At 45.6% G+C, this 15,206-nt stretch overlaps 1 protein-coding gene across 15 annotated transcripts in view; it reads left to right on the forward strand.

The window, feature by feature from the left end:
* The window catches only part of MACF1 (microtubule actin crosslinking factor 1), a 325,486-nt gene that overhangs the window by 130,896 nt on the left and 179,384 nt on the right, over nt 1-15,206 (forward strand). For all 15 annotated transcript variants that reach the window (XM_081962854.1, XM_081962865.1, XM_081962863.1 and 12 more), the window contains exons 6-15: nt 2,191-2,357; nt 3,095-3,207; nt 4,060-4,166; nt 4,816-4,935; nt 6,991-7,086; nt 7,792-7,919; nt 8,068-8,161; nt 9,145-9,299; nt 11,930-12,221; nt 13,350-13,478. In XM_081962854.1, coding sequence (XP_081818980.1) covers nt 2,191-2,357; nt 3,095-3,207; nt 4,060-4,166; nt 4,816-4,935; nt 6,991-7,086; nt 7,792-7,919; nt 8,068-8,161; nt 9,145-9,299; nt 11,930-12,221; nt 13,350-13,478 — 1,401 coding nt within the window. The remainder of the gene's footprint in view (nt 1-2,190; nt 2,358-3,094; nt 3,208-4,059; nt 4,167-4,815; nt 4,936-6,990; nt 7,087-7,791; nt 7,920-8,067; nt 8,162-9,144; nt 9,300-11,929; nt 12,222-13,349; nt 13,479-15,206) is intronic.

Below are 15,206 nucleotides of genomic sequence, written 5' to 3' on the forward strand. Positions count from 1 at the left end.
TAATGATAGCAGGGTTTGGATTCATCCTTGTGTACTTTGTAGTGAGAGTAATAAATTAGCCCCCTTTTACAGTTGTTTATTCAATGAAGATGAAACACTTAACTGTTATGGGAAAAGATTGCTGTTCATAAACGGTTCAAACCATGATTTCTGAGTCTATAAACAATCATTAATTGTATCTGATTTTTAAATTAGTACTGAACCTGGTTAAAAGCCTAATGAGGAATCTTTATCTTGGAAGTATCTTATGACAGAGGACCATATAGTATTGTCCTAGTTATAATTCTACTGTGTGTGCTAATGCTTAATGTAGTAATTATTTTTGCTTGAATAAGTTTTCCTTTAATATATGCTCATTTGGAAAATCAATTTGTACGGTAGACTATAAATAACTTAATTGATTCAGCAACAGGATCGTGTTGCCAAATGTTTATACACTGTATTGTCTAAGTCTGGATCTCTGACAGACAACACTTGGTCATGTAGTTCTGTTCCTCCTCTGTTGACACCATTCTCCCTCAGTTCTGTGAATGCCGAAGGTTAAGCTCCAGTGGAATCCGAGTTGGAAAAGTAAAGCAGAAAGCATCCTGGGGAGATCCGAGTCCTCATTGGTTTATCTGCATATGCCAGGGGGCAGCTGAGGGGGGGGGGGTCAGAACTATTGGAGGACCACCCCCGGCTGCAACTGGAAGGATTTGGTAGGGCCCTAGTCAGCTGCATTTCTGGTGGGAGAAAGGGACACCCAGGTCGACCCACTCACTCACCAAGGAGAGGGGAAGAGTGACTTTAGCTGTCCCCAGGCTGCTTTGCTTGGTCCACACAACCAGTAGGGGCCAAAGTAGTGTTGCTGGACAGTGTTGCTTAGACCTTAGGTAGCAATTGTGTCAGCAACACAATCTCAAGGCTGGGAAAAGAACAGCCCCAAGGCTGCTGACTCAAAAAAGCAGGAGGAAGAGCCTTAAGATTTAAACCTCTGGATTTAAATGATCTTAAGCTGTAGGGCTTGGTTTCTGCGTTGTGTATTGGGCAGATTGTTTGCACCAAATCAACAGATGTAGCAATATCCACTTCTTGAAGTCTCTGCTGCTTTATAGCTAGGGGTTATGAAATCTGATACAGCTAACCATATAGCTGCTTTTAAAAAGACATTATTTGCTAGGAGGTTCTTTGAAATCCAGGACCACTGGACACCTCCTATCCTGGCCATACATTTTGTAAAGCGTATTCCCCATGAAACATCCATCCTTCCAACTGAAGGGCTCTGTGCGCTTCCTTGCATCCAGAAAGGATGTTTTATGTTCTGTTCATTCCTCTGCCTGCTGATGACGTTCTGGAGGAAGTCAGAAGGGGTTGGTATGGCTTGCCCTGGCCATTTGGACAAGACTAGAAAACAGCTCGGTAACTTTTTAACTTCTGCTCTTTGATTTGTGATTTATGTTCTGGGTGAAGGAGATGCCATCCTCTCTTTAGATTCTGTTGAAATGGGCAGCTCTGGGACATTTGAGTCTCAGCAGAAGAGGGCCTGGGTTTCCTGCAGCCAGACCTCGCTTCTTTCTCACTCGGTGTCTGTGGTTCTTCAGGGGGAGAGGAGGCACCTGCTTTTGAGCTGCAACCTAGCCTTTTATTCAAGAATAAAAGCTAGAATTGTACAGAGGGAGAAAAGGATGGAAGCAGGAAATTAGCAGTCGAGAAACACTTGATGGCTTATCTCATCATTGGCAGCTTAGTTCAGAGAGGAGGAAACCTGGGAAGGACTGTTTCAAAGCATTCGATGAACTCCACCTTAAATAAATGAGGGCAGGGGCAGAAACCTTTTGTGGTTTCCAAGACCTTGCCTTTACCCCAATCTAACACTAAAGAGACCTTTCTAAAATCTGAATAACTCTTGCTTCTTTGAGCTTGATCAGTTGGGTGGGCTTGGTAGGGTTTGTATATTGTAATGCATCACATTTTCTCCTCTTCCAGCTGACAATTCTCTCTTGTTTTGTTGCATTTTGTGAAGAAAATTGCCCCAAAGAGTCACATCACATGGATCCATCTCATTTTCCCCCTTGGAAAAAACCTCACCCAACACAAACCAGCTGCCTCACAACCTCAGGAGTCATCAGTGCATGGTGCACTGCTACTGGAACATGGCTGTTCAGGTAGGTATCCATCTGAAGGCCTCACGGACCTGTTTTTGTCTTTCAGATCTCTGACATCTACATCAGCGGAGAGTCTGGGGACATGTCTGCTAAAGAAAAGCTCCTTTTGTGGTCACAGAAAGTAACGGCTTGTTACGTGGGACTCAAGTGCACCAACTTCTCTTCCTGTTGGAGTGACGGGAAGATGTTCAATGCTGTCATCCATAGATATCGGTAGGTAGAAGCCCTCTCCTCCATCTCAGCCATGTCAGGAAAATTTCTCCAAAATAGACAACTTTTCTAATGCTGGAATGAGTCTTATTTGTATTTTGCACCTGGATATTGAAACTGCCCAGGCTGTCACTGATGTCCCAAACAAAATCCAATGTTCTTCTTTGCCACTTTTTCGGAATAACCAGTTTTATTGAATTCAACCTTTTGTTGAATTTTATTTTTGTCAACCTTTATTGAAATATTTTTTGTGTGTAACCAGAAACAGTCTGGAAGCACATTTTGCAGACTAACACATTAAAAGGCTGCCAGCTCACACAGTTTTTTGTTGTTGTTGCTGCTGCCATAGACTTAACCTGGTTCTGCATAGAGGCCATAAAGAATTTGGGATCAAAATCCTACAGCTAGACCCCAGGGTGCTACTGAAGGGCCGTTGAGGGGCTTTCTTCTGTAGTGACCCCAAAACTTTGGGTGCTTCCCCACCTCTTCACCCCACCAATTCACAAAGCTTTTCTTGTAAAAAGACCTTCCTTGTTAGTGAAGGATGCCATCAGCACACTGGCCTTCTCAGTACGCTCTCCTCAGAAGTTAACCATTGATAGGCATCCCTTCGCAAATCATCTACATTCACAGAGGTGTCCCCAGGTGGGACAAGGCTGTTCATTTTCTGCTTTAGCAGATGTGTACCACTTGCTTGCAAATGCTGAGTCGTCATAGTTTGGCTTCTCTGTTTCCTACAGACCAGATCTTGTGGACATGGAGAGAGTTTATATTCAAAGCAACCGAGACAACCTGGAGCAGGCCTTTGAGATTGCTGAACGGCTTGGTGTCACCAGGTTGCTGGATGCAGAAGGTGATTGAGGGAACATTGGCGGGAGATTGCATTTGGTGGAGATAAGTTGAAAAAGTTGGGCCCTGGAAGACAAGAGAGTTTAGATGTTGAAGTGACCAAACCAACTAGGTTTACAATACTGGCAGCATGTTTCCAAGTCAGGTAGATTCCTCCTTCACTTCTCAGCATTCTGAGGTTGCTTGAGAAGTTTAACCAGAGGGCACAGGGCTTTCCAGGGTCTCCCCCACAGCCTGAGATGCCCCCGTGTGGCTGCTTAACTGCAGTGGGGGAAGAAGCTGGGATTGTAATTGTTGAGTGAGATGATCACACGGGTCCCTTGCATAACAAAACAATGACTTATGACCCAAATTGTTGGCTTAATTGTGATAATATGTTAACGACTGGCTATATTATTATTATCTAGCATTACTGATTTCCAAAGCACTTTTAAGAATTTGCTTCCATTAAAAAAGTCAACATTGCCCCAAGATGCATGTAGGCCTCCAGGGTTTCTGGAGGCACTTAATGTATTAAGATAGATCTGCACTGATTCCTGTAGAATCTGAGCCTTACATTTAGTTCCGGTCTGAACAATGCACCATACAGCTTCTGATGAACTATGCAACTTGAGATTGTAGATGGTAAGACCTCTGTTCTTAATTACTTTGCTGAAGAAGGTTATTCATTGTATGTAAAAAACCACCACTTTAGGGCAGAAGAGTTCAAGAGAAAATAATATCTTTCTGGTTCATAAGAGACTTTATATCCCATGGTGGATCACATCACAATCTTGATTCCCCTACATGAAATGTGAAGTAATGCTGTTGTGAAAAAGCTTTAGACGCAAGTCATTTTTCTTTTCTTTTCTTTCAGATGTTGATGTCCCTTCACCAGATGAAAAATCTGTAATCACTTACGTGTCTTCAATTTATGATGCCTTCCCCAAAGTCCCCGAGGGAGGAGAAGGAATTAGTGCCACCGTAAGTTTAGCTACCTTTGTTCAGCCTGGAGGGTTCACTCAACATTTTGCTTTTCTGCAACTTCTTACCCCTGTTGTTTCCAAGTGAATGATGTCACTGTGTACCTGTAAGGAGAAAGGCAATCTACTGATATGAGAGCCAAGGCATTTGGTCAACTGAAATACAAATAGTGGACTTCTACAGTAAAAGAAAGGATAGTTTGTGTTTCTATTTTTTTTTTAATTAAATGAATTGAAGATTATTGGAAAAGTTGCTGTCCTGCTTCAACTTTTCTCACATTTACATAATGTGTGAGATGTGTTGGCAGGGAATGGGCAGTTGTGACCTGGCTGTTCTGGCCGATGTCAGCCGTGCTTCTACGTGTTCCTCTTCCTTGCTGCCTCTTGGTGGAAACTCAGCTTTTAGGAAAGGAGGGTGGTTCTTTCTTTGGCTTCCTTTGGTGCTGAGGCCACGTCCTACCCAACCATCCCTTGGGGGCCTTGGAGCCTTGGCACTGGCCGTGAGCCCCTTTGCAAAGGCAAAGAGAAAGGTCTCTGCTTTTTTCTTTTGCCCCATTTTGATGGCTCTTCTCTGGCTGGATGATTTTGCCTGGTGTTTCCTCTCCATCCAGGACCACTTGATTGTCCTCGATTTCCCCTTTTTCTTGTAGGAAGTGGACACAAAGTGGTTAGAATATCAAACCTGTGTGGAAACACTCATCAGCTGGATCAAGCAGCATACGATACAGATGTGTGACAAATCTTTTCCCCAAAACCCTGTAAAGCTGAAGGTAAGTTCTGGCCAGTTTCCCTCTTATCAGATCTGAATTGGCTCCTGATTTCAGTTGCTGCACAGTCATTCGTGGAAGCTCCTTCTCTCCAAAATACAAATGTGGTTGATTCTGTGGCCCTGGTTGAGCTTAGCTGTGGCTGCATCCCAACTCAAGAGAGTCAGTTATCCGGTGATGAGGACACCAGATTAGAAACCAGGAGACTGCATAGACTGATAGCAACAATAGTGATATAACAAAATAATTCTAACCATATTTATAATTATATTCGCTCATTTATGTTCCTGTTAAATATATTAGCATACATGTAATTATAAACAATGTTCATATTTTACTTAAACATAACAACACTCTTTCTTCATCTAATGTCTACCTCTTATCTCTAACCATTGATGAAGCCTATTCCACATTAAATAATATCCTGTCTCTCCTGTTACCTTTTTTTCTTTTGTAAAATGGTATGCCCGGACAATACACTGTACTCAAAATGCTTATATATAAATGAAAAAAAACTTGGCTGGAAAGGAAGAAAGAAAAGAGGAGACCAGGAGTTCCAGTCCCTCCTCAGGCATGGAGCCAACTGGGAGATTGGGTCAATCACTCTTTTTCAGCCTAGCCCACCTCACAGGATTGTTGTTGAGGGCAAAGTAGGAAAGTATGTTTGTTAAAAAGCATGTAAAATAATAAAGGCATGACCATTTCTTTTTAAAAAAACCTCAAGGTCCAATTACAGCAGCCCCCGAAGTAACACGATCCTTTTTGTTTTGGAGGGATCTTAGAAATAGTTTCTTTTTATCTCTGTTTTCTGATGCGCAGTCTCTATTCAGGCTACAGCACTACAGGCAGCTGGTCTCTGTAGTAGCGAAAAGTAGTTGGCCGCGAGGGAGAAGACTTCTGGTTGTTTGCTACTATTGGAATTTGGGGGTGTGGGGGTGTGCAGGGCAATTGGTCTTCCTCTAGGAATGACAGCCTCACCAGGAAGGCTGTGGTTGTGGAGGGGAAGAACTCCCCACTTCTCCTTTCCTTTGGGGCCTCCGTCTGGGTCACTAGAGGCAGAGAGATGAAACTGGGGGAGCGGGAGCAGAATTAGTGGTGTATTTGGACGCGAGGAAAGGGGATCTGTGTGTCTTTCTGCTCCTCTTGGCAACTGAAGTGGAATGAAAGATTTTGAAAAGCGTTTGGCTGTATGGCTCTTCCTGCCATAGCTAAGTGCTAGGAAGGGTTGGCTCTGGTGATTTATTTGATAGGCCACTGCAGTCCCCAGACTTTAGGGGGTGCCCAATGTCTCATCTAAAGCCTACCTTAAAACATCAAAATGGATAAAACAGGGAGTTGCCCATAATTCCACATTGCCGTGAAAGGCCCCAGAAGGTTTTCAGCACCTCTGAAATGTGAGAAGGGGAGGCAGCATATGAATCCACCATAGAATCCATTGCAGAAAATGCCTTAGCTATCTAGACTGGGCAGGCAGCCTCAGACATAATAAGGCAGATCCTGATGTCTCCTGGCCATGTGTGGCTGTATAGTCCCTCCTTTGACTGAATGGATTCCAATGGGCATCGCTCTGTGGGAGCAGATTTCCCCAGCTGACAGCCCGGCTGTAGGTTCTGCACCAACAGCAGCTTCTACGTTGTCTGCATTAAGGGCAGCCCCATTTAAAGAGCATTGCAGCTGCCTCTCACATGATGATCTGGATGTGAGTTCTTGTGGGTTTAGAGTCAGGAACAAGAATGGTCCAGAGGAAGGCAACAAGGAATAGCAGGATTGCAGGAAGGAAACTAAAAGTTGGGAAAGGATTGAGCTGAAAATCCTGAGAAGAATGAGGCCCCCGTCTGGCTTTCTGTGAGAGATTGGGAGGAGGCCAGGAAGTCAACACAGGCCCAAATAATCAAAAGGCAGCACCAGCTTTGGTAGCAAGAAGCTCCCCTTTATGATCTCACTTCTTACTTCTAAGAACTTCCGCAGCTCAAAATTCGATGCATTTCCCTCCTTTTTTTAATCTTTCTTGCCTTCTTTAAGAAAGAGGATTTATGGATAAACCCTCTGATTTTGCAGGCACTTTATAACCAGTATATCCACTTTAAAGAAACAGAAATCCCAACAAAACAGTTAGAAAAAAGAAGCATTGAAGAGTTATACAAATTGCTGGAGGTAAGAGACCTGCATAGATGTATTGGGGTGCCTTAAAACAAGGATTGCAAATGACCACCTTGGCTTGACTTTTAATGGATGGCGCAGAATTTCAGTTCTGCATTCCCTTAAATCTGGCACATGAGTGTCAGTTACAAGTAGGCCCTGACTTCAGCTTTCCCCCCAGTGAAGTTTTATAGCATGAACCAAGTCTCTCTTCTAACTCTTTGTGCTGCTAAATGTGGGGGGCCTGCAGTTTTTCCTGGGAAGACCATTGGGGGCAGGGGGGGGGTGGAAGATTATGGAAGGTGGTGGATCAGGCCCCTTTCCTGCCCCAAGTGGGCTTCTGCCAAATCCTGTGGTCACAATCACACCTCTCTCTATAGGCCCGATCTCTGGCGGCTGCTCCTTCGTTGTTTCCCATGGAAATGACTGAAATTTAGTTCAAACTCAGCTCGGTGAATTTACACCGTGTCTACTGTGCCTTAAGTTATTTAAGACTTTCTAAATTTTGTCCAAACAGTATTTGTTGGGCAAGGTACGGTTGTTGCAGAGGAGAATCTCCTGGAAGGCAATTCTCATTTGCTGCACCTCAACCTGGACAAAAGAATGAATCGTTTGGGTCTCAAAGCCCAGGAGAGGACTTCTTTGTACAGGGTGTGTCCTGTGGTCAGGCTCAGGAGAAACGGCTCCTCCTCCTCCTCCTCCTCTGTTGTCTGAATCTAGGTCTGGATTGAATTTGGACGCCTGAAGCTGCCGCAGGGCTACCATCCCAACGACGTAGAGGAAGAGTGGGGAAAGCTGATCATAGAGATGCTGGAGCGTGAGAAGCTTCTACGACCAGCTGTGGAAAGGTGAGCCCCGTGCTGGGCAGTGTGAGGGTTGGGAAAGTTTCTCCTCTGTGTTGCCTCTGTGAGACCCTATAAATATCCCTCCTTTTACTTAGAAAAAGAAATGACTCATCCATTCTCTTTGAAATAGTGACTGAGGCTTATTTTGCAGACTGGAGCTGCTGCTGCAGAGAGCAAACAAGATTCAGAATGGGACCCTCAGCTGTGAGGAAAAACTCACCTTGGCAAGGAACACGCTGCAGGCCGTAAGTCTCTGCTCTTTGGCCTCCCTCCCTCCCTCCCAACCGCTGTGAGTGGTCTCACCTTTGGTCTCCGGGGGCCACAAGCCTTGGTTACCAGCCTTTGAATCAGTCCCCCCATGCTCTCTTGGCCTGTCAGGCATTTCACACTTTGTAGCTTGAAGTTGCTTTGTCTGCCTGCAGTTGTTTCCTGCTGGTAGGACCTTGGTAGAGTTTCTCTTGCTCCATGGTTGGCCTCTGTGCTTTCCCTTAGGCTTCCCTCATGGGTATGTTGCTTCTTGCTCTTTTCCCTTCCGTCTTCTGGTTCTCTCCTCCCACTTCCTCCTTCTGTTTCACTGTCTCCCCTGTTCCGCTTGGACTCTCCTCCCTTGGCCTTTGTCAAGCACAATGGTTAGAATGAAGTACTGCAAGCTAACTCAGGGCTCACTCCAGGAGGTTCTAACTGACTCAAGGTGGACTCAGCCTCCCATCCTTCTGAGGTGGGTAAAATGAGGACCCAGATTGTTGGGGGCCATAGGGCTGACTCTGTAGACCGCTTAGAGAGGGCTGTCAAGCATGGTGAAGCGGTATATAAGTCTAAGTGCTATTGTTACTGCAGCCTTTCTTGCTACGTGTGCCGAAATGCTCTGGTCTTTGACATTGTTACATACTGACAGACAGTATGGTAGTTTCCACCAAGGTCCTCTGATCCGATGGGAAAATGCTCAAAGATGATTGGTCGAGAGAAGGGCTGCTGCCAGGCAGAGACTTTGCTGGATTGAACATAGTGTTCCTTAATAAAGAGCTGTTGTTACTGTTAGCCTGAGTCTGCCTCATCCATTCACCCGATCTAACAGGCATCCTTCAGGAAAGCAATCCTGTGCCACACTGGACTCTCGGCTGACACTTTTTTTAGGATCATTTCCCTCTGCCAGAGGTTTTGGGCATCTTCCTCAAAGTCCATCACAGAAAGAGAATCTCCTTAAGAGCCTTAAATGATTTCTTGCCAGGAGGAAGCCCACTTGGAGTCGGGCCAGCCAGTGCAGTATGAATCCGATGTCATCATGTACCTCCAGGAGTGCGAGGGACTCCTCCGACAGCTGCAGACGGATGTTCAGATACTCCGGGATGAGAACTATTACCAGGTGGAGGAGCTGGTCTTCAAGTGAGTGATGTTTGTGGGCATTTAGAAAGGAGCATTTAAGAGCCCTAAGGCAGTTGGGAAATAAAGTTTCATTTCAAGCCTGGGGAAAGGATGGCTCCTCCGTCTTCCCAAGGACGGCTGGTCTTGGTCCAGTTGGAGGACCGTGAAATGGTTGGATATGCCCCGTGACTTTATACTGCACTGCACTCGCACAAGTACAAATGTTATAATATCTGCACCCCAATAAAACCCCAAAATAATAAGCACACAAACTAAGACATGTCTGGTCACGTGATGCCTCAATTTACAATCGTGACTTATGACCATAATTCTGGGCTTGATTATGGTCACAAGTCAAGGACTTTTTCATGTTTTTAATCTGTTATATTTTAATAATTAATATGTTTATGTATAGTTGTTTTATTGATTGTTGTACGCTACCCAGAGAGAGTGTTTATGAGATGGATGGTCATATAAATGGGATAAATAAGGGTCAGGAAGCTTCCAGCACTGTGTTTGCAGTTATGTATGCGTGTGATTCTCTGCCAACCTTGCCCTTCAATCGGTCAATCAGAATAGAGCTGGATAGAGTCCAACCCTCAAGCAGGAGACCTTAGGCTATTTCAGAGAAGTTGCTGTCTAGTTTAAGGTAACCAGACGTCCCGCTTTTGGTGGGACAGTCCCGAATTTTAATAATTTGTCCCGCGTCCCTCAGCTTTTTTTAAAAGTCCCGATTTTTGGTAAGGTGCGCAGCCGCGCACGTGGCAAGAAAACACTGCGCAGCAACAGTTTGCAACTGCCGCGCAGTGATTACTACTGTCACAGGCTCCGGAAGCTGGGGAGGTCCTTTGCAGGCGGCTAGAACTGGCCGCCCGCAAAGGACCTCCCCGGACTTGTTTTGATGAGCGCGAGGCGACTGACGATAGTTTGCGCCGGCCGCGCCCGCTCAAACTATTGTCAGTCACCCCGTGTTCAGCAAAGCAAGCCTGGGGAGGTCCTTTGTGGGCAGCCAGTCCTAGCCGCTTGTGCCTGGCGCTGCGGCTGAAGTGACCCCTCAAAGCCCCCGCCGCCATTAGAATAACTGCTGCTGCCTCCTCCTCCTCCTCCTCCTCCAACAGCACCACCACATTTGCTGCCTGGCACTGCGGCTGAGGTGAAGCCGCCAAAGCTCCCGCTGCACGGGCAGGGGCGCCTCCCCCTCCGCTCGGAGCACCTGAGCTGGGCCCCACGTTACCTCTGCCCCCTCCTCCTCCGCCGTGCTTTTGAGGAGCTATGAGGCCGCGGGAGCCAGTAGGAAGGTGGTGGAGGGGGCGGGAGCAGGAAAAAAACACCTCATGGCTTCTCAAAAGCACGGCGGCGGAGGAGAAGGAGGCAGGGGTAATGCCGGGGCCCAGCTCAGGTGCTCCGAGCAGAGGAGGTGGCGCCACCGCCGCTGCCACGGGCGAAGGCGCCTGTGGGAGCTTTGGCAGCTTCACCTCAGCCGCAGCAGCGGGCAGCAAATGTGGTGGTGCTGTTGGAGGAGGAGGAGGAGGAGGCGGCAGCAGTTATTCTGGTGGCGGTGGGGGCTCATCAGCATCTTCAGCGGTAGCCCTGCCCCCGGTGAAAAAACCCGAAGATGGAGCAGATCCACCCAGATGATGTCGCCGCAACATGACTGGAGGAGGAATTCTGGGAGTTGAAGTCCACAAGTCTTCAAGCTGTCAGGGTTGAAGACCCCTGGGGTTTTTTTCCCTAAAGGGTTAGGGGTGCAAGGATATAGATCAAATTTGTAATCAAGAGCAACCCCCCCCCCCCCCCCGGTCAATGGTGTCCCGCTTTACCAATGTTAAAATCTGGTCACCTTAGTCTAGTTTCTTCTTAAAAACCTCCAGTGTTGGAGCACACATGATTTCTGGAGGCCAGCTGTTCCACTGGTTAATTTTCCTCACCTTAGGAAGTGTCTCCTTAATTTCAGGTTGCTTCTCTCTTTGATTTGTTCAATATGTTTTTGTCTCCAGTCCTTTAATCATCTTAGTTGCTCTTCTCTCCACTTTTTCCAAAGTCTCAACATCTTTTTTGTAATGTAGTAAATAAAACTGGATTCATTATTCCAAGTGTGGCCTTACTAAGACTTTATAAAGCGGTGCTAATGCTTCACATGATTTGATTCTATGCCTCTGTTTATATAACCAAGGATTGCATTAGCTTGTTTGGTGGCTGCCAGAGGTTGCTGACTCATGTTTAAGTGATTGTCTACTAGGACTCCAAGGTCCTTCTCACAGTGACTTGGTTTTTGAGCCAGGTTTTGCCTAATCTGTTTTTGTACCTTTGGTTTTTCCTGCCGTTGCTTTTCTCCACGGTTAAATTGCATTTTGTTGGATAGGGCCCATTGTTCAAATCTCTGAAGATCTTTTTGGATCCTGAGCTTGTCTTATGGGCTATTCCTGCCAGCTTAGTATCATCCACCAATTTGACGAGTTCTTCTTCTGTTCCCTCATCTAAGTCATTTATGAAGATATTGAAGAGTATTGGGTCTAAGATGGGGGTACCCCACTGCTTACTTCCCTCCCTGTAGATGTAGCACCATTAAGGACTACTAGTTGAGTACAGTTTGTCAGCCATACAAATCCATCTGGTGGTGATGTTGTCTATCTTGCCTGACTCTCTCCCAGGATTGTGCGGCTTCAAGATGAATTGGTAACTTTGAGGCTGGAATGTACCAATCTTTACCGGAAAGGTCACTTCTCCTCCCCTTCCTCTTTGGACTTGGCACAGCCTTCGTCCTTGAGCACTAGACACTTGAAGACGGAACCTTTGCTGAAAGGAACAATTGCCCCTCCTGCCTCTACCTCCTGGATTCGGAAGCCAATGTCTCGTGTGGAGTTGGTAGCCATTTCATCCTCTGAAGACGAGGGCAATCTCCGCTTTGTGTACGAGCTGCTCTCTTGGGTGGAAGAGATACAGGTGCGTTGCATGGTGGGAAGGAAAGAAGGACATCAGGTGATGGGTCTGGTGGTGTTCAGACAAAGTGCTGAAGTAGGTCAGTTACTGCCCTTGTGCAACATGCTGCATAAGTTGGGTAGTGTTGAGCTTGGTTAGATTTTTTTTGTGGCTTAGTTTGTTGTATGAACCCAGTTCATGTCTATATGGTGTCATTACAAACTTTAAAAAATGGGTTACTTCAGTCACCAGAATAGCTATGTTGTATGAACCCAATCTTGTGGGTGTACTTTTTGAGAAAAAAAAGATTCCATGAATAGTTTGTTAAATGGTTTGGTTATTTGTTTTGTTTATACACTCTAGATTATGGAAGTATAATAAAAGCCATGTTGTTTTATTAACAAAAACCCCATACAAAGTAAAGAGAAAATGTTCTGGAGAGCAGAATCTATATATTACTAAAGCTCTCCTGTTTGTCTGTGTGTAATCTTTATCTGGGTGAAATGTTGCATTGTAGGGTAATAATTTCCGAACCCAGGTACCTCAAATGGGCTAACTCTCAGAATGCATCCAAAATCCGGAACCCATGACCCCCCCCCCCCCGAACTGAAATTAGCAAATTTTATAAAACTTGCTATGACATAATACAAGATGTCATATTTCCTGTGGTCAAGTCTTGATATTTGACTGTGCTATGCAGTACTACAACATGGGCTACTTTCAAGGCAGATGCATCTCTGAACCTTTAAGAGCCTTTCCAGGACATTGAAAGCTCCGCTGTTGTTGTAAGCATTGGAGATTCTGGTAAAAACTCTCTCTGAAATGATCACCCAAAGGGTCCCAGGTTGTCCTATTGCTCTTAAAAGTAATCCGACTTGGTACACAACACAGGTAGGCCAGTTTGCCTTGAAAAACATTATTTGGCCTATTTATTGTAAACGTTAGGCAAATTTGGAAAGGATTTCCACTGATTTTCTCTTGCCAAATGTTGTAAATGTAAATAGTTATGACTTATTTTAGTTTTAAAAATCAATTGGAAAAAGACAGTAGAGTAGAAAGAAGTGTTATTGATCAGCAGAACCCTCTGGGGAAGACCTGGGGATCCTCCTTTTTCCCTGCCTTGACTGGTGGCTCCTTTTGGTGGCCTTTCAGATGAAGCTGGAGCGATCCGAATGGGGGAATGACTTGCCCAGTGTGGGAGCCCAGCTGGAGGTTCAGCGCCAGGTCCACAGTAGTGTCGAAGGGATGGGCTCCAGCGTGAAGGAGGCCAGGATGTACGAGGTGAGCAGACCCACCGAGGCTCATTTGACCCACTTCAAGATGGCTTTGAGGACACCGGGAGGCAAAGTGGGATCAGGTTTACCTTGTTTTCAGAGCTGGGTTGATTGTCTCCAGAACATGTTAACTTTTTTCTTGGTCTATTCACCTCCCCTTATTCCTCCGGGTAGCACTGATAGCCAATGCAACAACTTCAAAACGTATTTATCACTAAGCCTTCCACTAGGAGGCTCCCAAAAGGTTTTTCTAGCCCCCCCTCTCCATCTTACAGCAGGTTCTCTGAGTAGGCGAGCCTAGTGGTAGGACCACCATTATATCACTTTTGTGTCCCTCTGTTGTCAGGCAAATGTCCAAAGTATCTTGCCTTTTCCCATGTCTGTTTAATGTTCTTTTTTGATGGCATCCTTCATCGAACTAATTTCTGATCTGATCTCTGAGTTCTCTGTTTTAAGCATTTGGTTTTCTATTGCTTGCTGCATAACTTGGAGTTTTTCTGCTTCTGAATTCTATTCTACACTTTAGTCTGAATTTACCTTATTTTTCAGATTATAAAATGAACTACCCCTCCCCCCCCCAAAAAAAAAGTGGGTGGAAATGTCTGTGTGTCTTATAGAGCAAACATGAGCCTGTTTAGGCCTCCCAAACCTCCCACAGGTCTAGTTTTTGCCTCCCCGGCATCCAGAAGCACTCTGCAGGCTAGAAATGGTCCTGTTTTTGGCCTCCAGAGGCCTCCACAGGTCTTGTTTTTGCCCTCCCCATCATTGGGGAGACTGAAAACAGGACGCAAGGTGAGTTTGAGACGCCAAAAGTGGGTGAGCTTTTGGCCTGCAGAGTGCTTCTGGATGCCGGGGAGGACAAAAATAATTTTTTGTCTTGTTTTCCTTCTCTAAACCAAGGTGCATCTTATAGTCTGGTGTGTTTTTTAATATGGTACTTATATAAATAATGCAGGTCTATTTACAGGAATATATGAGGTTTTTTTGCTTAGCCTTTGACCTCTGTGTGGCCAAAAGCTACCCGCCCCAAAGATTGGGGGCAGTGGGGAGCTAAAGTCATTCATTTGTGTTTAAATGTATTTGAAACTGCTGAGTTACTGACTGGGTTTGTCCAATAATCTAGTCTCAAATGAGGTGGTTTCTGGTTCCACATGTGGTGGGAACTCAGCCACTCTCTCTGCATGTGGAAAGGAAGAATGAGAAGGAGCAGGAAGGCTTTCTAGTCGATTCTGCCGCCTTTGAGCTGGAGAAAGAGGCCATGCATCAACAGGCAAGTCCTCTGGGTCCTTCTCTCAGCGACAGAGAAGACCCAAAGCAGCTGGGACTTTTCCTGGAAGAAAGAAAGAAGCAAGAAAAGGAAATAGTTGGCTTTGGTCTCTGGAGCAGGGAAGGATCATTCTTTTCCTTTTTCTGAACCTCATGAGGGTCACAGAATCATCGTAGGGTGACCTCCAGTTTGAATAGCACCACAACACTGGGCTGATTAAAAGCAATTTATGAGTTTGCTTATTTCTTTGCGAACTCTGAAAGGTGGGTGCCTAATGCTCACCTCAATGCTCAAGTACAGCTTGAGTATTTAAGAAGGCAAAAATAAAAAGCAACCCATATTGCTGAAAATGACTGGTTTTGTTGGCTGATCCTGAAGGGAATTTGGAGTTCTGCAAAAATTGGTCTAGGGGCTGCACATGGGCTGCCGGTCGCCTACCTCTGCCCTAACTGGACTTGGGCTGCACTG

This window comes from Natrix helvetica (genome assembly GCF_964273705.1).
Source record: "Natrix helvetica genome assembly, chromosome: 9".
Lineage (NCBI taxonomy): Eukaryota > Metazoa > Chordata > Lepidosauria > Squamata > Natricidae > Natrix > Natrix helvetica.